Source organism: Adelges cooleyi, unplaced genomic scaffold, assembly GCF_023614345.1.
Source record: "Adelges cooleyi isolate 19-005CV unplaced genomic scaffold, UGA_ACOO_1.1 ACOO_flye_CR_arks_rails_tigmint_CR_PRNA_21, whole genome shotgun sequence".
Taxonomy (NCBI): Eukaryota; Metazoa; Arthropoda; class Insecta; order Hemiptera; family Adelgidae; genus Adelges; species Adelges cooleyi.
In genome coordinates this window covers 186,557-203,534 of record NW_026095871.1, presented here as the reverse complement: position 1 = coordinate 203,534, position 16,978 = coordinate 186,557, and the positions used below count along the sequence as shown (strand labels likewise).

Sequence of the window (16,978 nt, the reverse complement as noted above, 5' to 3'; positions counted from 1 at the left end):
GAGGAGAGTCATTAATATCTTTTAAGCGTACACGAGGAATGATTTAGCTTTTTTCATATAATAATGGTGTGTAGACAAATAAATGTAGGATTTTTTTTCTTAGCTCATCAACATAGTACCTAGATTTATTTTACATCCAAGTTCTAGAAGAACAACGATTCGAGTCTTATTGGTTAGAAGCAAAACCATCATTAATTTGGCGTTTACAAGGCTTCCCTTGCAAGGTTTACCCTTGCTCGCTGGTGTTTTCATTATTTTTACACTTTTATCATTAATCATCAGGCACGCACACATAGTTTTTCATTTCCAAAAAAGTCATTTCGCACTCTCTTGATAATTCCATAGGCGGTTCAAACACTATTTATAATTTACTCTTACCTAATGGTCAGCAACGGCGGTGTCCTGTATGGAGTCTTGAGCCTCACTCTGGGTATTAGTTCTCGGTCGTGCTTTCTGAGTTGGTCCCAACAGAACCGATGGAAGAATTGATCATCTTCGTCGTCAGACTTGACCGCTAGACCACCGGGATCACTCGGTATCCGCCTGGAAACGCATAACAACATGAAACTATTTGATTGTTATCCATAAAATCAAAGGTACGTGTTATTGCAAACAAAAATATTCGTCAATTAGTTAAATTTTAACTGTAATTTTGTTCTATAGCAAAACTACATACTATTTTAAATTTACTACTAACTAAATTTACTACTACTAAAATTTTACCAACTAACTAATAATGAAAAATAATTAAACGCAATTTTTTCTTCTAGACAGTTGCGCTTTCTCAGTACACGATGTACAGTGTATATTGTTATTGTTTTGTTTATTTATTTTTGCAACTTGTTTTGTTGTCATTGCAATTGGCATTGCGCAGTAAAAATATATAGTTAGTTTTTATTATCTTCGAACATAATAGGAGGTTAGAGATAATGGATCAAATTTGGATTGTGAGTTTTTAATTTTTCTTATTTTTATGGCGTAGAATGGCATTCAAAAAATGGGTAAATGTATACTAATCATGAGAACTATAAAAAAAAACGCTATATTGCTACAAAAATAACCTATTAGACTACTTTCTTTTATTGTAAATTTTCTTTCTGAAAATAAGAAAAATAGTTTAGATGGCTTGGATTTTTAAACTGTTAGTTTTGTAGAACGGTTTTTCAACGTTTAAATACACATAAAAACGGTATCAAAAAGCGTGCAGTGTTTTTTTTTCTTTAGAACAATCATTTATACATTTTGTTCTTGAAAAAAAAAATACATTTATATTAAGTAGTCTGATGGCGCCTTTTAAACATCCACCACTTTAACGTTTAGGAAATGGCCAAAATCCATTAGTATAACATTTACATTTTTTTTTTGTTGTTTCCAAATTAATGAATTTATATTTTATCTCCGGTTTTTAGTAATATCCAAAACGGTAAATTGTTTTTTTTTTTAGCTTTCATGTGATATTTTTTGATAAATTGATTTGAGCTGTACAGCTTGAATATTTATAATACACTTCAAAGTAAAAAATACCTATACTGATTTTTACACGTTTTAAAATAAAATGATGTATTTTCTTCAAAAAAAAAAAAATATTAGTTGTTTTTTATTAAACCATAAATGAATAATTAGTTTAACAAAGACAATAAGAAATGCAGAAACTTTCCTCGCAGAACATTTAAATAATTAATTTGTGTGTTGATATTAATTATTCGAGCCGATTTACTCGGTTCTTGTTTATTTATTTTTTTTTAATTTTATTTTAGTTATTTTTTATAATATTGTCTTTTTTGTTTTAATACACAAAAGTACAGAGTGCACTTAAATTAAAAAAATGTCGGCTTTATTACTCGAGGGGTTTTTTTTTTTGATAACTAGTGCTGTGGTGTATAATTTTACTAAAAGCGAATTTTGATTTTGTATTCTGCGAATCGAGTCCATTGTAATAAATCGATCCTTAGCGCCTGGCTGACAGGCAACTTATTTTACACGGCCGTCTGTTTGATTTCGTGCGAACGGCGTGTCTTTGGCGGCAACGACCTATTCACAGTCTAATAAATAACACAACAAAGACACACTACCATAAATCTGTACGGTGAACTCTGTTTGGCATACTGGTTTGTAAGGGAAAAATCAAGTGTTCACTATTTTGTGTATTCAAACATGTTTTGGGTGTGAATGAACCCAATTATCCTAATCAGAGTAACCTATCAAACGAAGACACGTGTAACGCCTTTTTATTTATTATTTAACAATAGGAGTGGCCAATTACCAGGGGATGGCGTTGGATAGAGATAGAGGAAGTGTGCGTGCAGCAACGAGTCTGAATAATGTCCCTTAAAGCTGAAGAAAGAAAGAATGAAAAAAAAAATGTCACACTTAAAGATCAACCGACTTGCAACAAATTGCACTATTTCTAATTATGAACTACACTTAACGCTTAAGACTTGACCTAACTATGAACAGTTTTCACACACAATGCTCTCGTGTAGTTTTTTCATTTATAAACCCAATTACCATACAGGACAATACCCCGTACATAATTCATTTTACCTTTTTCTATGCGATTTTGTGTGTACCAAACGATTTCAATATTATGCAACTGAACAAAATATTCTAGGTTAAATCGGGTTTTACCTACGTTGTTTTTTTTTTTTAATAAAACTAAATAAACCGACGGTTTGCACTTGGGTTCACTGTAGGTTCACCTAGAAGTTATGTTTCTCGTGACTTGTGAAAAATGCAAGCATACCGCATAATTATTGTTCGTTGCGACAATCGACCCCCCCCCCCCTCGTGTACACTATATAATTATTTTTACCGACTACTAAGGACCCGTTTTGTTTATTACATTTCTTGCGTTTTGTACAATACGAATAATGTTAATAATCTACTTGTATGCGGACGTGTATTGTCAGGAGGTCAGGTGAACAAAATGCGAGCACTCGGCCAAAATGGAATGACCGAAAAAGGTTATACCTACCTCTATTAAAATGTGTGTATCAAACGCACCCCTTACAGGAAAGTAGGCAACGGGGCGGGGTAGTGTTGGTGGAGCAGGGTTTGTGGTATGTATACTGGTATACTGTGTACTGTGTGCGTATCATATACTTGTGTGTATATTTTCCATCACTCCACGACACGGTATACCGACAAACAAGGCGGTTTTTGCCCGAGGGATATTGGCTTTTGCCCCATGAAGTCAACGTTAATCCCTTTGCTCGCGTCAGACGGGATTTAACCCGGATATATGTAAAACAAATAGAAATATATTCTAAGAACTCTATTGAGTGTGTATCCAACTTGAAAGCATCTTCGCCAAAACCCGCAGGACACAGTGCCAGTGTTTTATACGGAGTAGTCATTTAATATTCGGTATTGTGTCTTGTTGTCGTCCCCTTTGGATACAATCCAATTTCGCGTTTAAGCACCATGTAAACCGCCAAACAGCGACAGACTGAGCAAAATATTATACTCGTTATAATTGGGTTACAATTTTAAAACATCAAAATTTAAAAAAAAAAATGATTTTCGTTGGTGTTATTTGATAATAGGTCTTTGTGGTAAACGCGTTTGCATCTATCACTTCTAACAGTCAACACAGCTTTTGATTAAATTTTTTTCAAAGTATTCTAAATGTAAAATAGTATGTAAAATGACAATTCAGTTTGGGTCCCACGCGAGCAATTTATAATGAAATGTATATCCTAAATTAAATTTACTTCGACGAATATTAGAAGAAAAAAAATGGAATATTCATCGAAATGCAAAACCTTTTAGATGCTGATTTTCAAATTATTATCTATATTTAAATCCTAAACATTATAATGATTTCCTCGGCCACTATAAACGATTAATATGGTAATATTATGAGTTTAATTTTTGTAATACATAAGAAATCGGTCAACATATACATTATTTACAACACAAATTGTGTGTACCTAACTACTAAAAAATGGGTACAAATGGGTATAAATGTGCGCTAAAGAGCAAATACGAATTTATTGTATTTAATCAAGAATAAATGTAATTTTATCATTAAAACTATGTTGTGGTCTGTAGAAAACAATATATTATACTTGAACATTTACCGCTGTTAATAAATACACCTATTTTCCAAGATGATACCATCGAGCAGTCGTGGCCGAGCGGTTAAGGCGTCTGACTAGAAATCAGATTCCCTCTGGGAGCGTAGGTTCGAATCCTACCGACTGCGATCAATTTTTTTAATTTTTTTCCCCAATTATTTGTTCTAATTATATTTAGTTACGCCGTCATATTTTTTATATATATATATATAATATACAGGGTGTTCCAGCATGAAAGGAAAGTAATATTTGTTGATTAGACATCTGGGGGACCCCCAAATAAGCCCCCCGTTTTTATTTTTTCGATAAGTAAAAAGTTGAAGGTTTCGACAAATAAGTAAAAAATAATGACTTAAAAAAAAACAGAAAATTATTCCATGTCATTCAGTGCAAAATGCTCACCTTAAAAGAGGGGTCACATCATTTTCAGTCTTTTTCAGCCCCCAACTCTTCTCTTATCACTTACCTTATCATTTATTTCTTACCTCTAGTCTAATAATTTATATCTTATTACTAATATCTTATCTCTTGTTTCTAATATTTTATCTCTAATCTCTTATTTGCCCCTATCTCTTATAATTTATCCTCTAATATCTCATAATTTATCTCTACCATTTCTCTTTTATCTCTTATCAATTATGTCTTAGCATTTATCTTTTATCACTTATCATTTATTTCTGATCTATCCTTCCATGCTGGAACACCCTGTATACTATATAATATAATATACTTATTGTATGCTAATAATTTGATTTTAACATTTTTACATAAGGGGTAGTAGGTATTATGTATTGGGTATATAATATACTTATACATAATTAACTTTTGCAAATTAAGTATGACCGAGTATTTTTTATATTATACAATCAATTAAATTCATACGGAATACTTAATTCGAAAAGTTATCAAAACGCATAGTTCAAACTCGTCTTATAGTTTCTATTGTTCTTATAATTTATGATTTATATTATGTACTCGCTTATGTCTAGTTTTTCCATCTTTATACAAATCTGTGGATTCAATTGAATTGACCATTCTTTATTTTTACCACAGTTTTTTGTCTGTAGCTTTTTACTTTTTATACACTGTAACTCTCAATCTGATGTCTTCCAAAGGTCTTAACAAAAAGGTTTTATCGCAAACGCCTATCTCTTCCTGTTAACTTTTCAATCCTCGATAATAAATCAACTCATCCGGATAAACGTACAACTCAATCATGCTTAGTGATTATTTATTAAATGGTGTAGGATATATGAAGATAAAATGCAAAGGTAAAAATATATGTATATTCAACGCACAATTGTTGATTCATACAAATTTAAAATACCGGAATGACCTGAAAGGGTCAGCGAATAGCTATCATATTTAATTACAAAAGTCGTTTAAAAGTTTTTCCATCACAGAGTACTCGAATAACTTCCAGTTGACAAAAAAAAAAAATGTTATTAAAACGCTTTTGCATAATATAATAGGATAATTCCATATACTTATTTTGCATATTTTTAGTTTGACCAATTTATGGGTAAAATATTTTTTAATTTACTTTATACTTTTTTAATTAAAAAAAATACGAACGCCGTGTTTAAAATATAAAAGTAAAAATGAAATTATTATTTACATAAAATAGAGTTAATTACAAACGCCCTGTTTTTAATAACAGGTAAGATTGTATTTTCTCATCTGGGCTTTCAGCGTTACTCTTGTGGATATTACTGCTGTCGTTAGTGTTGGTTTATGGACTGGTAAACTATGACGAGGGTACCTCGCTGTTGATGGCTGAAATACCCCTTAAGCACAGCTTCTCGGTGTATATTTTTATAAAATCAATGCTGCCACGAGTTTAAAAGGGTGTAAAATTAAAAAAAAAAATAATAATACAAGGCGCACCTACCCCGGCAACCCCACAGCAGTGTCGTCGTACCTAATATACATGGTGATTCATTAAGGATAAGACACTAATTTTCTCGGAATATATTAATATTTTGAACAATATTTTTTTCCAAGATTTTTTGGCACACATTGTACTATATTTTCCAAAATTTTCAAAAATTTTTATCACCAATACTTGAAGGCCAAAAAGGGGGATTTTAGTTTTTTTTTAAATGGCACCATGTGTTTTTAATTACATACATTTGTAGACAAAAAATAAAAAAAATTTTAGCGTTTGAGTTTTGAATTATCATTTATTTGTTCAATAGCTATGACTTAGTTAAGATACTACATTTTCTCTTAATAATTATCATGTTTCTTCGGTTTTCCAAAACCGGTAGCTCATAAAATTCTAATATTATCATTATTATAGTCAAAAAATCAAGTCTTTATAAAGACATAACAAATGAAAATTCAAACGCTAAACGTATGTATTTAAAAACATATGTTGCCATTTAAAAAAAAAACTAAAATCCCCCTTTTTGGCCTTCGAGGATTGGTGATAAAAATTTTCAAAATATAGTACAATGTGTACCGAAAAATCTTGGAAAAAAATATTCTTCAAAATAATAATATATCCCGAGAAAATGAGTGTAAGACTCCTTAATGAATCACCCTGTACAATTTTCTATTTTGTATTTTTTTGCACTTGTGAATTGGTTTTGTCAACGTTGTCGGTATGTGTGGAAAACTGCATTATATAACGTGGAAAATCTAGCAACTGGGTTAAATTCTATCGATCTTGCCACTAACCGCCCTCGGCCACGTATAAAAGCGCATCAGTTAAGTGCAAGCAATTAACCACCATTAATTAATGCACATTTTTTCTGCACAAGTCATCTGGCCAAGTCGACTGATGAAAGTCACAACTGCACCACCACCCATTAGGTATAAATTAAAATACTATAGTTTTGTGGACTCGGGTAAGTCAAATAATAATATGTAAGTCGTTAAAAGTTTACACAACGACATCATCGTGTTGCGTTTTGTTATTTTTGTACATTAAATATAAATATTTCTATACCACCGTGTTCCATAATATAATACACATCTACTCTTTGGTGCTCAACTTATAATTGGTTTCCACGGGACAGTTTGCCAATTGCACATATAGTCGGTTCGATTTTGAGTCATCAACAATTTCGATTTAGCACCAAGTGTGAGCCTTGATGTACAATATAATGTGTATATTTCTTTAAAATAACTCTATAGTTTATAGCGCAGCTTGTACACACAACTGGGTTTTTAAAAATTAACCACTGTGTTTGTTTTGCTACCCAATCGATTATATCCCAATTTTTTGGCCTTGCGCAATGGTGGAATTGTGGAATTGATTAAAAATATGGAAAACCTCACATCTTGTTGTAAGAGATATATATGTACCAAAGTTTTTATTAAAATATTAGGATCTATTTGTTTCCCCTCTATATGTTACGCAATTCATTCGACGCGAACTTTAGAGAAAGTAGTCCATATAATAATGTATTGCATAATAATTATTATTGAACAATTATTACTATCATTATTTTTTAATCAGTCAGTTGGCCAACAACAATTTGAATTGCATGTGTTATTCTATTATGAACACCGCAGGGGATCCAAACGGAACTTGACTAATTATTACACAGTACACGGTTAGGTCGCAACTTTATCGGGTTGGTTTTCGATTTGCTAGTATTGGAAAAACAATATCAGTTTTATTATGTTACAAATATAAATACACCCTAGAAGGGTACAATACGAGAGAGGAAAAAAAGCAACAATAATAATAGTAATAAAATCACTCAGTAAGCTAAACATTGTGATATTTTAGTGTAATCGATTTGAGTGTTGATACATTATCGTTGAAAAAATCTGAATTAGCCACACCCGTTAACAATAGTCACCAAAATACGGTTAAATAAACTAATCTGAACTAATCTCGTTAGAGATCTTTTGGGAACATAAAAAAGGTTTGTGAAACTTGCCATAAATGTATACAGTCGCATCATAGTTTTATTTTAATAATTTACAAACAAAAAAGTCCATCGGCTAATTTAAAACAAGATGTCACTTTCTGAAGTGTCTTCTGAACCGACTTCAAATTGTTTTGTCATAGAGTTTGACATCTTTTGAAAAAATAACTTCTACGAAAGCAATTTTTTTTATCAAATTTTTGCCATACTTTGGAGAAAAATAACTCAAAGAACTGTACAACTAGAAAAAGCATACCTACTTAGTAACGGTTAACAGTTTAATTTTTCTCAAATATTGCCTATACTTTGCAATAATAGCTTCCTCTTAATGAAAAGTACACAAATCTTAGAAAAGTAATAATATTAGTTCAATATAGGAGAATGGCAAGAATCGTTGCGGTTGTTTTTCATCTATTAAGTATAACTCGCAATAATTATATAGAAATTATGAAATTAAAAGAGAACAATATTGCGGAGGGCAAGACGGTCCGGTTTATTTTCATTATTCCAAGTATAACGCTCAATACATAGATTAGAAATAACGACTATTTTAACGTTTTTAAACGACTGTAACTTTTCAAAAAATGCATTTTTTTTTTTAAAAAGATCCACCGTCTTGCCCTCCGGAATATTGTTTTCTTTTAATTTTACAATGGGCGCTTTTACTGTAAAACCAAAATTAAGCGAATTACTTTCAGTTGGCGCAAACATATTTTTGTACCGCTGAAAAATACCAAAAAAATTTTGAAAAAAATAAAAACGACTACCTAACTAACACATCTTCCAAAACGGTTTTACCGTGACTAAAGTTTCACACAGAGAGCACATCACTGGCGGGGGATCTTCTCCTTGTCGACCTTGTTCGGATTTTCCGACGGTGAAAGTAACAACGTCACACACGTGTCAACGACAATAATATATTATTATGACCTAATGACGTTTATCCCCTTCCCCTTCACCCCCAACCCTTAAAAACCTTCGGATTCCTGGCCTGACTCAGTATACCGTTTTTTTTTTTGGGATACATCAGGGCGTCCAGTCACATCCAGTATACGTCTTCAGGGCTAAGCCAATAACAGTAGTCTTTGTTTGCGTTTAATTGAGTTTAAACGAGAGTTAAGGTTTTCCCCAAACATTTGTTAATTGTTTTACACAGTAAACGCTTGGTAAGCGTATAACTATTAGTATAGGTGTCTATCAAAGTTGTAGAGAATAGTTTTTTTGGTATATTTAAGTAGATTCTCGCAAATACTTTGGATTTTTTACATTTAAAATAGAATATTATTCTACTACTAACGATTTCCAAAAAACCGGAAAACAATGATGTGTATTTTATATAGTAAATGTTACATTGCATTTATGAAGAGCTTTGTTCATTATCAGACATGCCTTTCATTCGAAAACGTGTATTGACTACATTATGTCGGTTTTATTTATTCAAAATTGAAACAAAATTATTCATTTGAAAATCGGGCCTAGTGTTCACATTCGCCAGAGTAAGTTACCTAAAAAGACTGCTGGCTTTAAGAATGTCCATAAATAGTGTGGTTAAGCACAGCACAGGGAAATATTGAGCATCTTTGTTAGCTCACACCACCGGTATATGGTCGACTCTGTGTTTGCATATTATTTTGTCGGTTAACGGTTATTATTACAATATGTGTAGGAAGAAACCGGAGAAGCGCCTTCAGAACACCGTCAAAGGCTTCTGGGAACGCTGTAATTAGAAAATAATTAAACGGCCCAACCCGTTGCCAAGATACCGTTTCGAATTTAACCCGTGCACAGGATAGTGTGAAATATAAAGAAAAAATATTAGGTATAATAATAATTAACAACAGGCGCTAGTCGATTAGAAAATAATGTATGTATGTATGTATTAATTGCATTGCCTAGGTCAGGACCTTGACGGCACGAGTTGGTCGCAATTGCCAACCGACGATTATGTGTGTAATTGTTGTTGGGTGTACTTGTGTAACGAGTATTATTTGGCTAATTAAGTTTTTAAGTATCCAGGAAGGCGGAATTTTTTGTCGGTGTTTGTGTGTTTGTTTTACCTTGACTTGACACAATCAACATATATTAGTCGTAGAGAAGAGCCCGTCATATTGTTGTTGTGCCGTTAACAACTCGAAATTAGTTTTAATTATAGATTTCCACGATCAACGAGGTCCGATTGTGTTGTTATCATCATCATTGTACGATGACGACGTCTCCGACTGGTGTGTATTTTATTGTCATTTTCGGAATTAAATTCTTCACACACACACACACAATAATAATTGCTGTTAACGTCTAGACCGTTACTGAGGTACTTTCACTCGGTCGGCAGAGCTGTGTTTTCCCGCCAAAACGAGATCCCTGTTCGTCTTTTTTTAGGTTTGTCACGTTTATTGGTGCGCTTAGAGAATTCGGTGCAAGTGCCATGGTATAAGAAGAAGCTCTGGGTGGTTGGGTGGTTTACATTGTGTAACCTTATAGTGGTCGCAATCATGCGGGTCCAATCGATTTTAGCCGAAAGATTAGGTACACCGACACACGTGTGTGTACTACACGATGATGAACGATATATAGAAACTCTATATTGGTTTTGTATAGCCAGGGGGTCGTGTCTACGGAGAGGGTTTAATTTCAGTGCTCTCTTAGCTTGAAGAAAAAAAAAATACCATATTAATGATAATAATATCCACGGATATATATATATTACAACTAGATAGCCGACTTCCTATAATAACAGTGTCGAACATTGAAGTCGGGAAAATGGCCGACTTTTCTTATCAAAGAGCCCCTTGTTTACATATTTGTAGGCTATAAAATCGAAATAACGTTTTGGAAATTGAAATTGGGTTATCGGAAGGCGACAATTTATTCATACATTTTATATTTTAATGCTAGTGGTTTCATTTTATTATACTTATACATACTTTGTAATAGTGTAATTACCAAATTTTCTATTTTACTGTTAGTGATTTCAATTTATTATACTTAAATACATCATTTGTAATATTCATATGTTTTAATTACCAAAGTTTCTATTTTACTGTTAGTTATTTCAAATTGTTTTTTTAATCGTTAAATAAATTAAGTTTTTCTTTTAATTTTTAACATTTTAGGTAGTTTAAAAAAAAAATTATTCAGAAGTAAAAACTTTGGTACATTGGTAATATGCAAGAGCGAAACTTTTATGAGTTTTGTACAATAAAAACCTACCTATTATATCATTATAGTAAGTCAAATGTACTGAATTAAAATTTCTTAAAACTAATTTTACTATGATAATTTATAATGAAACTCTTCATTATCATTACTCATAATGTAAACAATGGGCTCTTTGATACGAAAAGTCGGCAATTTACCTGACTTCAACATTAATTCTTAGTCGGCTATCTAGTTGTAATATATATCTGTGATAATATCACAGAGTAGATGAAAGCAGAAGGGTCACTTTTAAAGTAAACAAAAACGTGACGGCTATGTTGAAAGGGCACACAACGACCGTACCCTTACATTTTCTTATCTATTTAGTACTATCAGTTTAAAATATTGATATTACGGTTTGTATTTTATAAAATATATTTGTTTAAATTAGTTATAACTTAAGTTTTTTAATTGCTTAAAACCTCTTAAAGCAATTTTTCTAGTCATTAAACCAGTTATTGTTTCGACTTTCGTATAAAAATTATATTCTACTTTTAGTTTTACGAAAATGGTCACACTGCGGGGCGACGCTCTAAGACTATGGCCGTCGCGTTTTTAGATGTGATAAGTATATCTTTCCCGTGTTAATTTTTATCAATGTCCGAGGCCTGCTAATATTTTATGATAAGGGTTAACAACCTGTGTTACCGTATAGAGGAGTACCAACTGCTCGACAATAAAAGACTTTGTGCGGTCATACTGGTTTTAGTCCTTCTGTTTACTTCACTATCGCATACAGGCTAGTATAATAATCTTAATATGTAACATGTGAATCGATTAGCTATCAAAGGGGTTCAGTGCAAAATTTTTAACTTGTACTTGTTTAAATACCAATTTTTAAAATTTATTTTTTAACCAACAGCAAGAGTTTGCAGATCCTTCTATGTATACAGCCACAGAACATCATTTCCATGTGACTATTATCGCCATTATGGCCAAAACGAATAGGTACAACATTGTTTTTTGCGTGTTAAATGAAAAAAAATCTTTGAATATATTATTATTCGGAAAACAATTGCGGTTAATTATCGCCGGGCACGTCACGGACAATAATAATAATAATTATAATATGATCTGTGTGCGATACAAGTGTAACTGTGTGAGAGATGAAAAAGCCATATATATCATGCTGATTTCACTCTCCATGCTTTCTTCCCGTTAGACGGTGTGTGTGTGTGTGTGTGTGTATGTACAATAATAATAATAATAATAATAATATCATTTTCATATACAGGAGGACTTCTCCTGTCCGTCAGGTCCACACTGTTCCGGTCACAGTTGGATATTATTCGATTTCCTACATATTATATGTATAATATTATTTTAAAGTATGTGTGTGTGAGTGTGTGTGTGTGTATTGGATACTGTTGTGTACATAAAATATATAGGTACGACCAGAGGCTATATTATAGGGACTCTGATATAGGATATTGCCCGTATATAGAAAACATTGATTACATATGAAAATAATAAACAACAGCGCAGAGAGCGTTGTGTTCCACACAACACATCCATTCCGCATAGGTGGATGTTACGGTCTGCTGACAGACACCTCTACTAATAACGATAATAATGGACAAAAAGTCATACATGTCCGTTTGGTATATATGTATATGTATTATAATCTACCGGTTTACGTCACTTCCGACAAAAAGTAGATCCGGTATTTTGGCGAATCGGTTGTATTTTGTTGTTTTAATTGGAATTCGTGCACAGACCGTGTACAGAGTTCAGGGGACTGCTGGCAAAATAGATAATTTATGAATAACTAAATGGCACAAATGGCGCACAATATGACACATCAGCCCCGCCAAAGTTAAAGGTTTTGTGCAGAAAGTCAACATTTTGTTACAAAACGAGTTAAAAATTGAAATATTTAATTTACAACTAGTTCCAGGAGTAATTAAATTTCAAAAACCGGAAAACAATGATGTGTATTTTATGTAGTAAATATTACATTGCATTTATGAAGAGCTCATTATCTGTTGCGTTTACAGAGATTTTAGGAGAGACATGTCTTTCATTCAAACGTTTATTCACTACATTATGTCGGTTTTATTTATTCAAATTTAAAACAAAATTATCCATTTGAAAATCGGGCCAAGTGTTACCAGAGGCCAGAGGAAGTTACCTAAAGATTGCTAGCTTTAAGGGTGTCCATAAATAGTGTGGTTAAGCACAGCACAGGGAAATATTGAGCATCTTTGTTAGCTCACACCACCCGTATATGGTCGACTTTGTGTTTGCATATTATTTTGTCGGTTAACGGTTATTACAATATGTGTAGGAAGAAACCGCGGAGAAGCGCATTCAGAACACCGTCAAAGGCTTCTGGGAACGCTGTAATTAAAAAATAATTAAACGGCCCAACCCGTTGCCAAGACACAGTTTCGAATTTAACCCGTGCACAGGATAGTGTGAAATATAAAGAAAAAAATATTATAATAATAATTAACAGTTGGCCCCACTCGGTTAAAGATAGACTATGATGCGTTTAGCTCGGCCAACGATGTTTCTGTGTTTAGTTATTCCAACTAGAAATTTTGTTCAGTCTTGCCTAGATAGATAGTTTTTTTTTTATGACTTTTATGTTGTTATTATTATGTGTACAACTGCTGCAGACTGGTCTGTCGACTGGAAAACGCGAAATCAGGTTAAATATTATCGAATTTTGGCGCCCTATTAAACCGGTCTAGTTTGTTTTGTTTTGCACAGTACATGGTATATAGTAAATGGTTTTATTAAAATTCAAACGGGATGTTGTATAACTCTGCGCGGTCCATTGCGTTGAATCATTAAGGTTTTTTTTATCCGCAACAACCGTCCATTCCATATCAGAGGCTTATATTTTATTTAAAATTAAAACAATAATATATCTACAATGATTTATAGTTGTATACTATTCGACCGTTTGCAAAAGATATATAGATTAAAATATAATATATTTAACTTTTATGTATAACAAACTCGAGAGAAAAATGTATCAATTGAAAAGATGCAAAAACTTTCATTGGCGTTTAGCAAAAAAACCCAGTCGTTAAGTTTTCGAGTTTACCAAAGCAAAACCAAATACTTAAACATTTTTATGACTTTTTACAAAGTTTGGCGAAAAAAGGGACGAATGCCGCTTTTGGCCAAAATAAATAAAATTGACGACTTACCCGACCAAACTTTGGCCGTTGAGAATAGCTGTTGAAAAATCTGTTTATCCTTATAATTGTAAATCGATACCGAGAATTATAGTCAAAAGTTACATTTGTAAAAAATTATGAAAAACAATTTTCGTGCTAGCTTAAGTATAAACAAAATTGTGAGTTCATAAAAACGTTATAAAAATAGGATTTTTTTTTTGTTTATACAAAAAACAATAAATTGTTGTTGGACTCACCGAAAAGCGGTCCGTACGATTTGTCGGCCGGCACTATACAAGTCTTTAAAAACACTGCGCGACGAACAACAACAACAACAACAACAACAACGGACGACGACGACAAACACCACAACAACGATGAATGTTGTTATGAAAACAACAACAATATTATAATATGGAATATCGCCGGGGACGTGAACGCGCTACTCCGACACCGGTGTTTGCAGACCAATAAAGCGCGCCAGGTGATGTGTGCGCCGCACCGTCGGCCCGCATGTGTGTGTTGCCCACCGGAACGCGTCGCGTCCTGTCGCGCGGTATAGCGTTTCAAGGCCTGCCGCCGCCGCCGCGTGCCCCACACGCACACATGGCACCCTCCTACCGCCCCACTCTTGGGCCTTTGGCCCCCGCGGGTTTCTTCGAGTTTTGCAGGCCATTGGGCTGTATCGGGTGTGTAAGTTTTTTTAAAAAAGAAAAGGCCGGCCGTGTTGCTCGCGACACCCCACTCGCGACGGGTTCCGGTCCGCCGCACGCGCGCGCCAGCTGTGCACACAGGCCCTGTACGTGCGGTGTTTGTTGTCTAACGGTTGGCAACTTTTGGTCGGGCCCAGCGCGGGGGGCCGCCGCACGTTTAAAATTAAAATAATAATAATAATAAAACAGAAAAGGTGTTCCGACCGCGAAAACATATACAGCCGACGACACTGAACAGTTTTCCGTCGACAGTCGCGGGAATTTTTTTGTTGTATCTTAGCTCAGCTGTGTAAAGCCGAGCGTCCACTATATACAGGGTGATCAATTTAACACACGCACACACAATACATGTCTCTTAGAATAATTATATTTTTAATCTTGTAGATTTGCTTTATTAAACGTTTAAATATGATTATTCAAAACTGCGGTTATCGACCTGTTAGCACTGGCGGAGATCTGATGCGAATCTCTCGCTGAAAAATAAATTTAGGTATTTTGAAAAGCACCGATTTTTAGTATTTTTTATTATGCCAAGCCCCCCGCCAATGCCTGTAAACAAATTATAGTAAATCATTCTTAATTTAATGAGCCGGAACAAATTCGAATATTGTAAAATAACTAAAACGTTCTTCCAAAAAGAAAAACTATAAAAGTTTTATTAATTTTCAACCAAGACGACCAAGGTATGTGTTCGGTATAAGAGGAATTTTTTGTTTGTTTTACTATTGATATTAAAAGAGTAAATCTTACAAAAAAAATGTTGACTGATTTGAGTATATTCGGTCATTTTAGTATATTTAAAAACAGTTTTTAAGTGGCTAAAATATATGTATATATATCTTCAGCAACTATTTTAAAAGTTTGAAGAATTTAGTATTGTAAAAAATATACAATCTATTCTGTATTGTCTATCAGATGCCAGTTTGTCTTATGATATCAGATTCTCCTTTACACATAGCGTTTTCACAATAGCTTGAATAATGTTTACTTGTATATTCGGTTATGACGGACAAGTAGAAAATATTGTGAAAATAAATTGAAATACAGTTCAACAATTACACTATTAAATTAGACATTTTGCCGTTCAAGTGTACACTATAGTCTTATATATTCTTTTCAAGGGTTTGAAATCACATTTTAACCTTTAAATTAAGGTTTTGTAAAAAAAAAAAATTGCCCATACCTATTTGATGTTATACGATTGGGCTTTTGGTCTTGGAAGGTTGCCTTGGTGATTTTTTTTTTTTGCTTTTGCTATTAAGGACCATTGCTGCTTTAACGACCCATAAAATTTTACAGGGTAGTCGAGGGGGTGTAATGTTTGCCAAAACAGCCCTTAACACGTTTAACGGCAATCGGTTGTTTCCACCGCGACGAACCTCTTCACACACAACCCGCCCCTTTGATGGTATCTTTTTTTGTTGATTTATTTATTTTTTTATAGTACTTTATTATTCATAGCATCGACAATACCGATACCTACTCGTCGGCGGGTATGTGTCACGTTTTTATTCAAATCAAGTCTCGGTATGCCACATTTTTATTTATTTTTTTTTGCATCTTAGTAACGCGAAACACAGTCTACACGTCTTGCATTTCCGCACTTAGGCGTTTCCGTCTATACAATGTATTATAACAGTATAACCGAAGTCGTCTCGAATGACAATTGCACCCTAATGCAGTCCATAGGGACACAGGTATGTCTGAAACAAACACTGCTGTGCACACTTCTCCTCGAAAATAACAATAAAGCTACTATTAAACGAATATTTTGTTGTGTAAACATGTTTTGTCTATTAAACGGCCCTGTTCAATATATATGTTGTTTTAAAACACATACAGCCGGTTTCACCAACATTTGTTAAGAATTATGTTAATTATGTTCAACAACTAGTTGATGAAAATTTCATCGAGATTTGTTAGCCTTAACACATTGTTAAAAAATGATTGTTAAATGAATCACCCGAAATCGG

The 16,978-nt window shown here is 33.3% G+C and overlaps 2 protein-coding genes and 1 non-coding gene across 7 annotated transcripts in view; 2 read left to right on the top strand and 1 right to left on the bottom strand.

The window, feature by feature from the left end:
- LOC126834149 (calcium uniporter protein, mitochondrial) overlaps positions 1 to 16,978 on the top strand; it is an 80,224-nt gene that overhangs the window by 17,233 nt on the left and 46,013 nt on the right. The gene's annotated exons all lie outside the window — the stretch shown is intronic.
- The window catches only part of LOC126834147 (uncharacterized), a 29,547-nt gene that overhangs the window by 3,416 nt on the left and 9,153 nt on the right, over positions 1 to 16,978 (bottom strand). For 2 of the 4 annotated variants that reach the window (XM_050565868.1, XM_050565871.1), the window contains one exon: positions 379 to 543. In XM_050565868.1, the coding sequence (XP_050421825.1) occupies positions 379 to 543 (165 nt within the window). Of the gene's footprint in view, positions 1 to 378; positions 544 to 14,322; positions 14,489 to 14,549; positions 14,813 to 16,978 lie in introns of those variants that run through there. The other 2 variants (XM_050565869.1, XM_050565870.1) reach the window with 2 other exon arrangements.
- Positions 4,126 to 4,207, top strand: Trnas-aga (transfer RNA serine (anticodon AGA)). Its single transcript has one exon. It is a non-coding gene; the product is annotated as a tRNA-Ser (tRNA).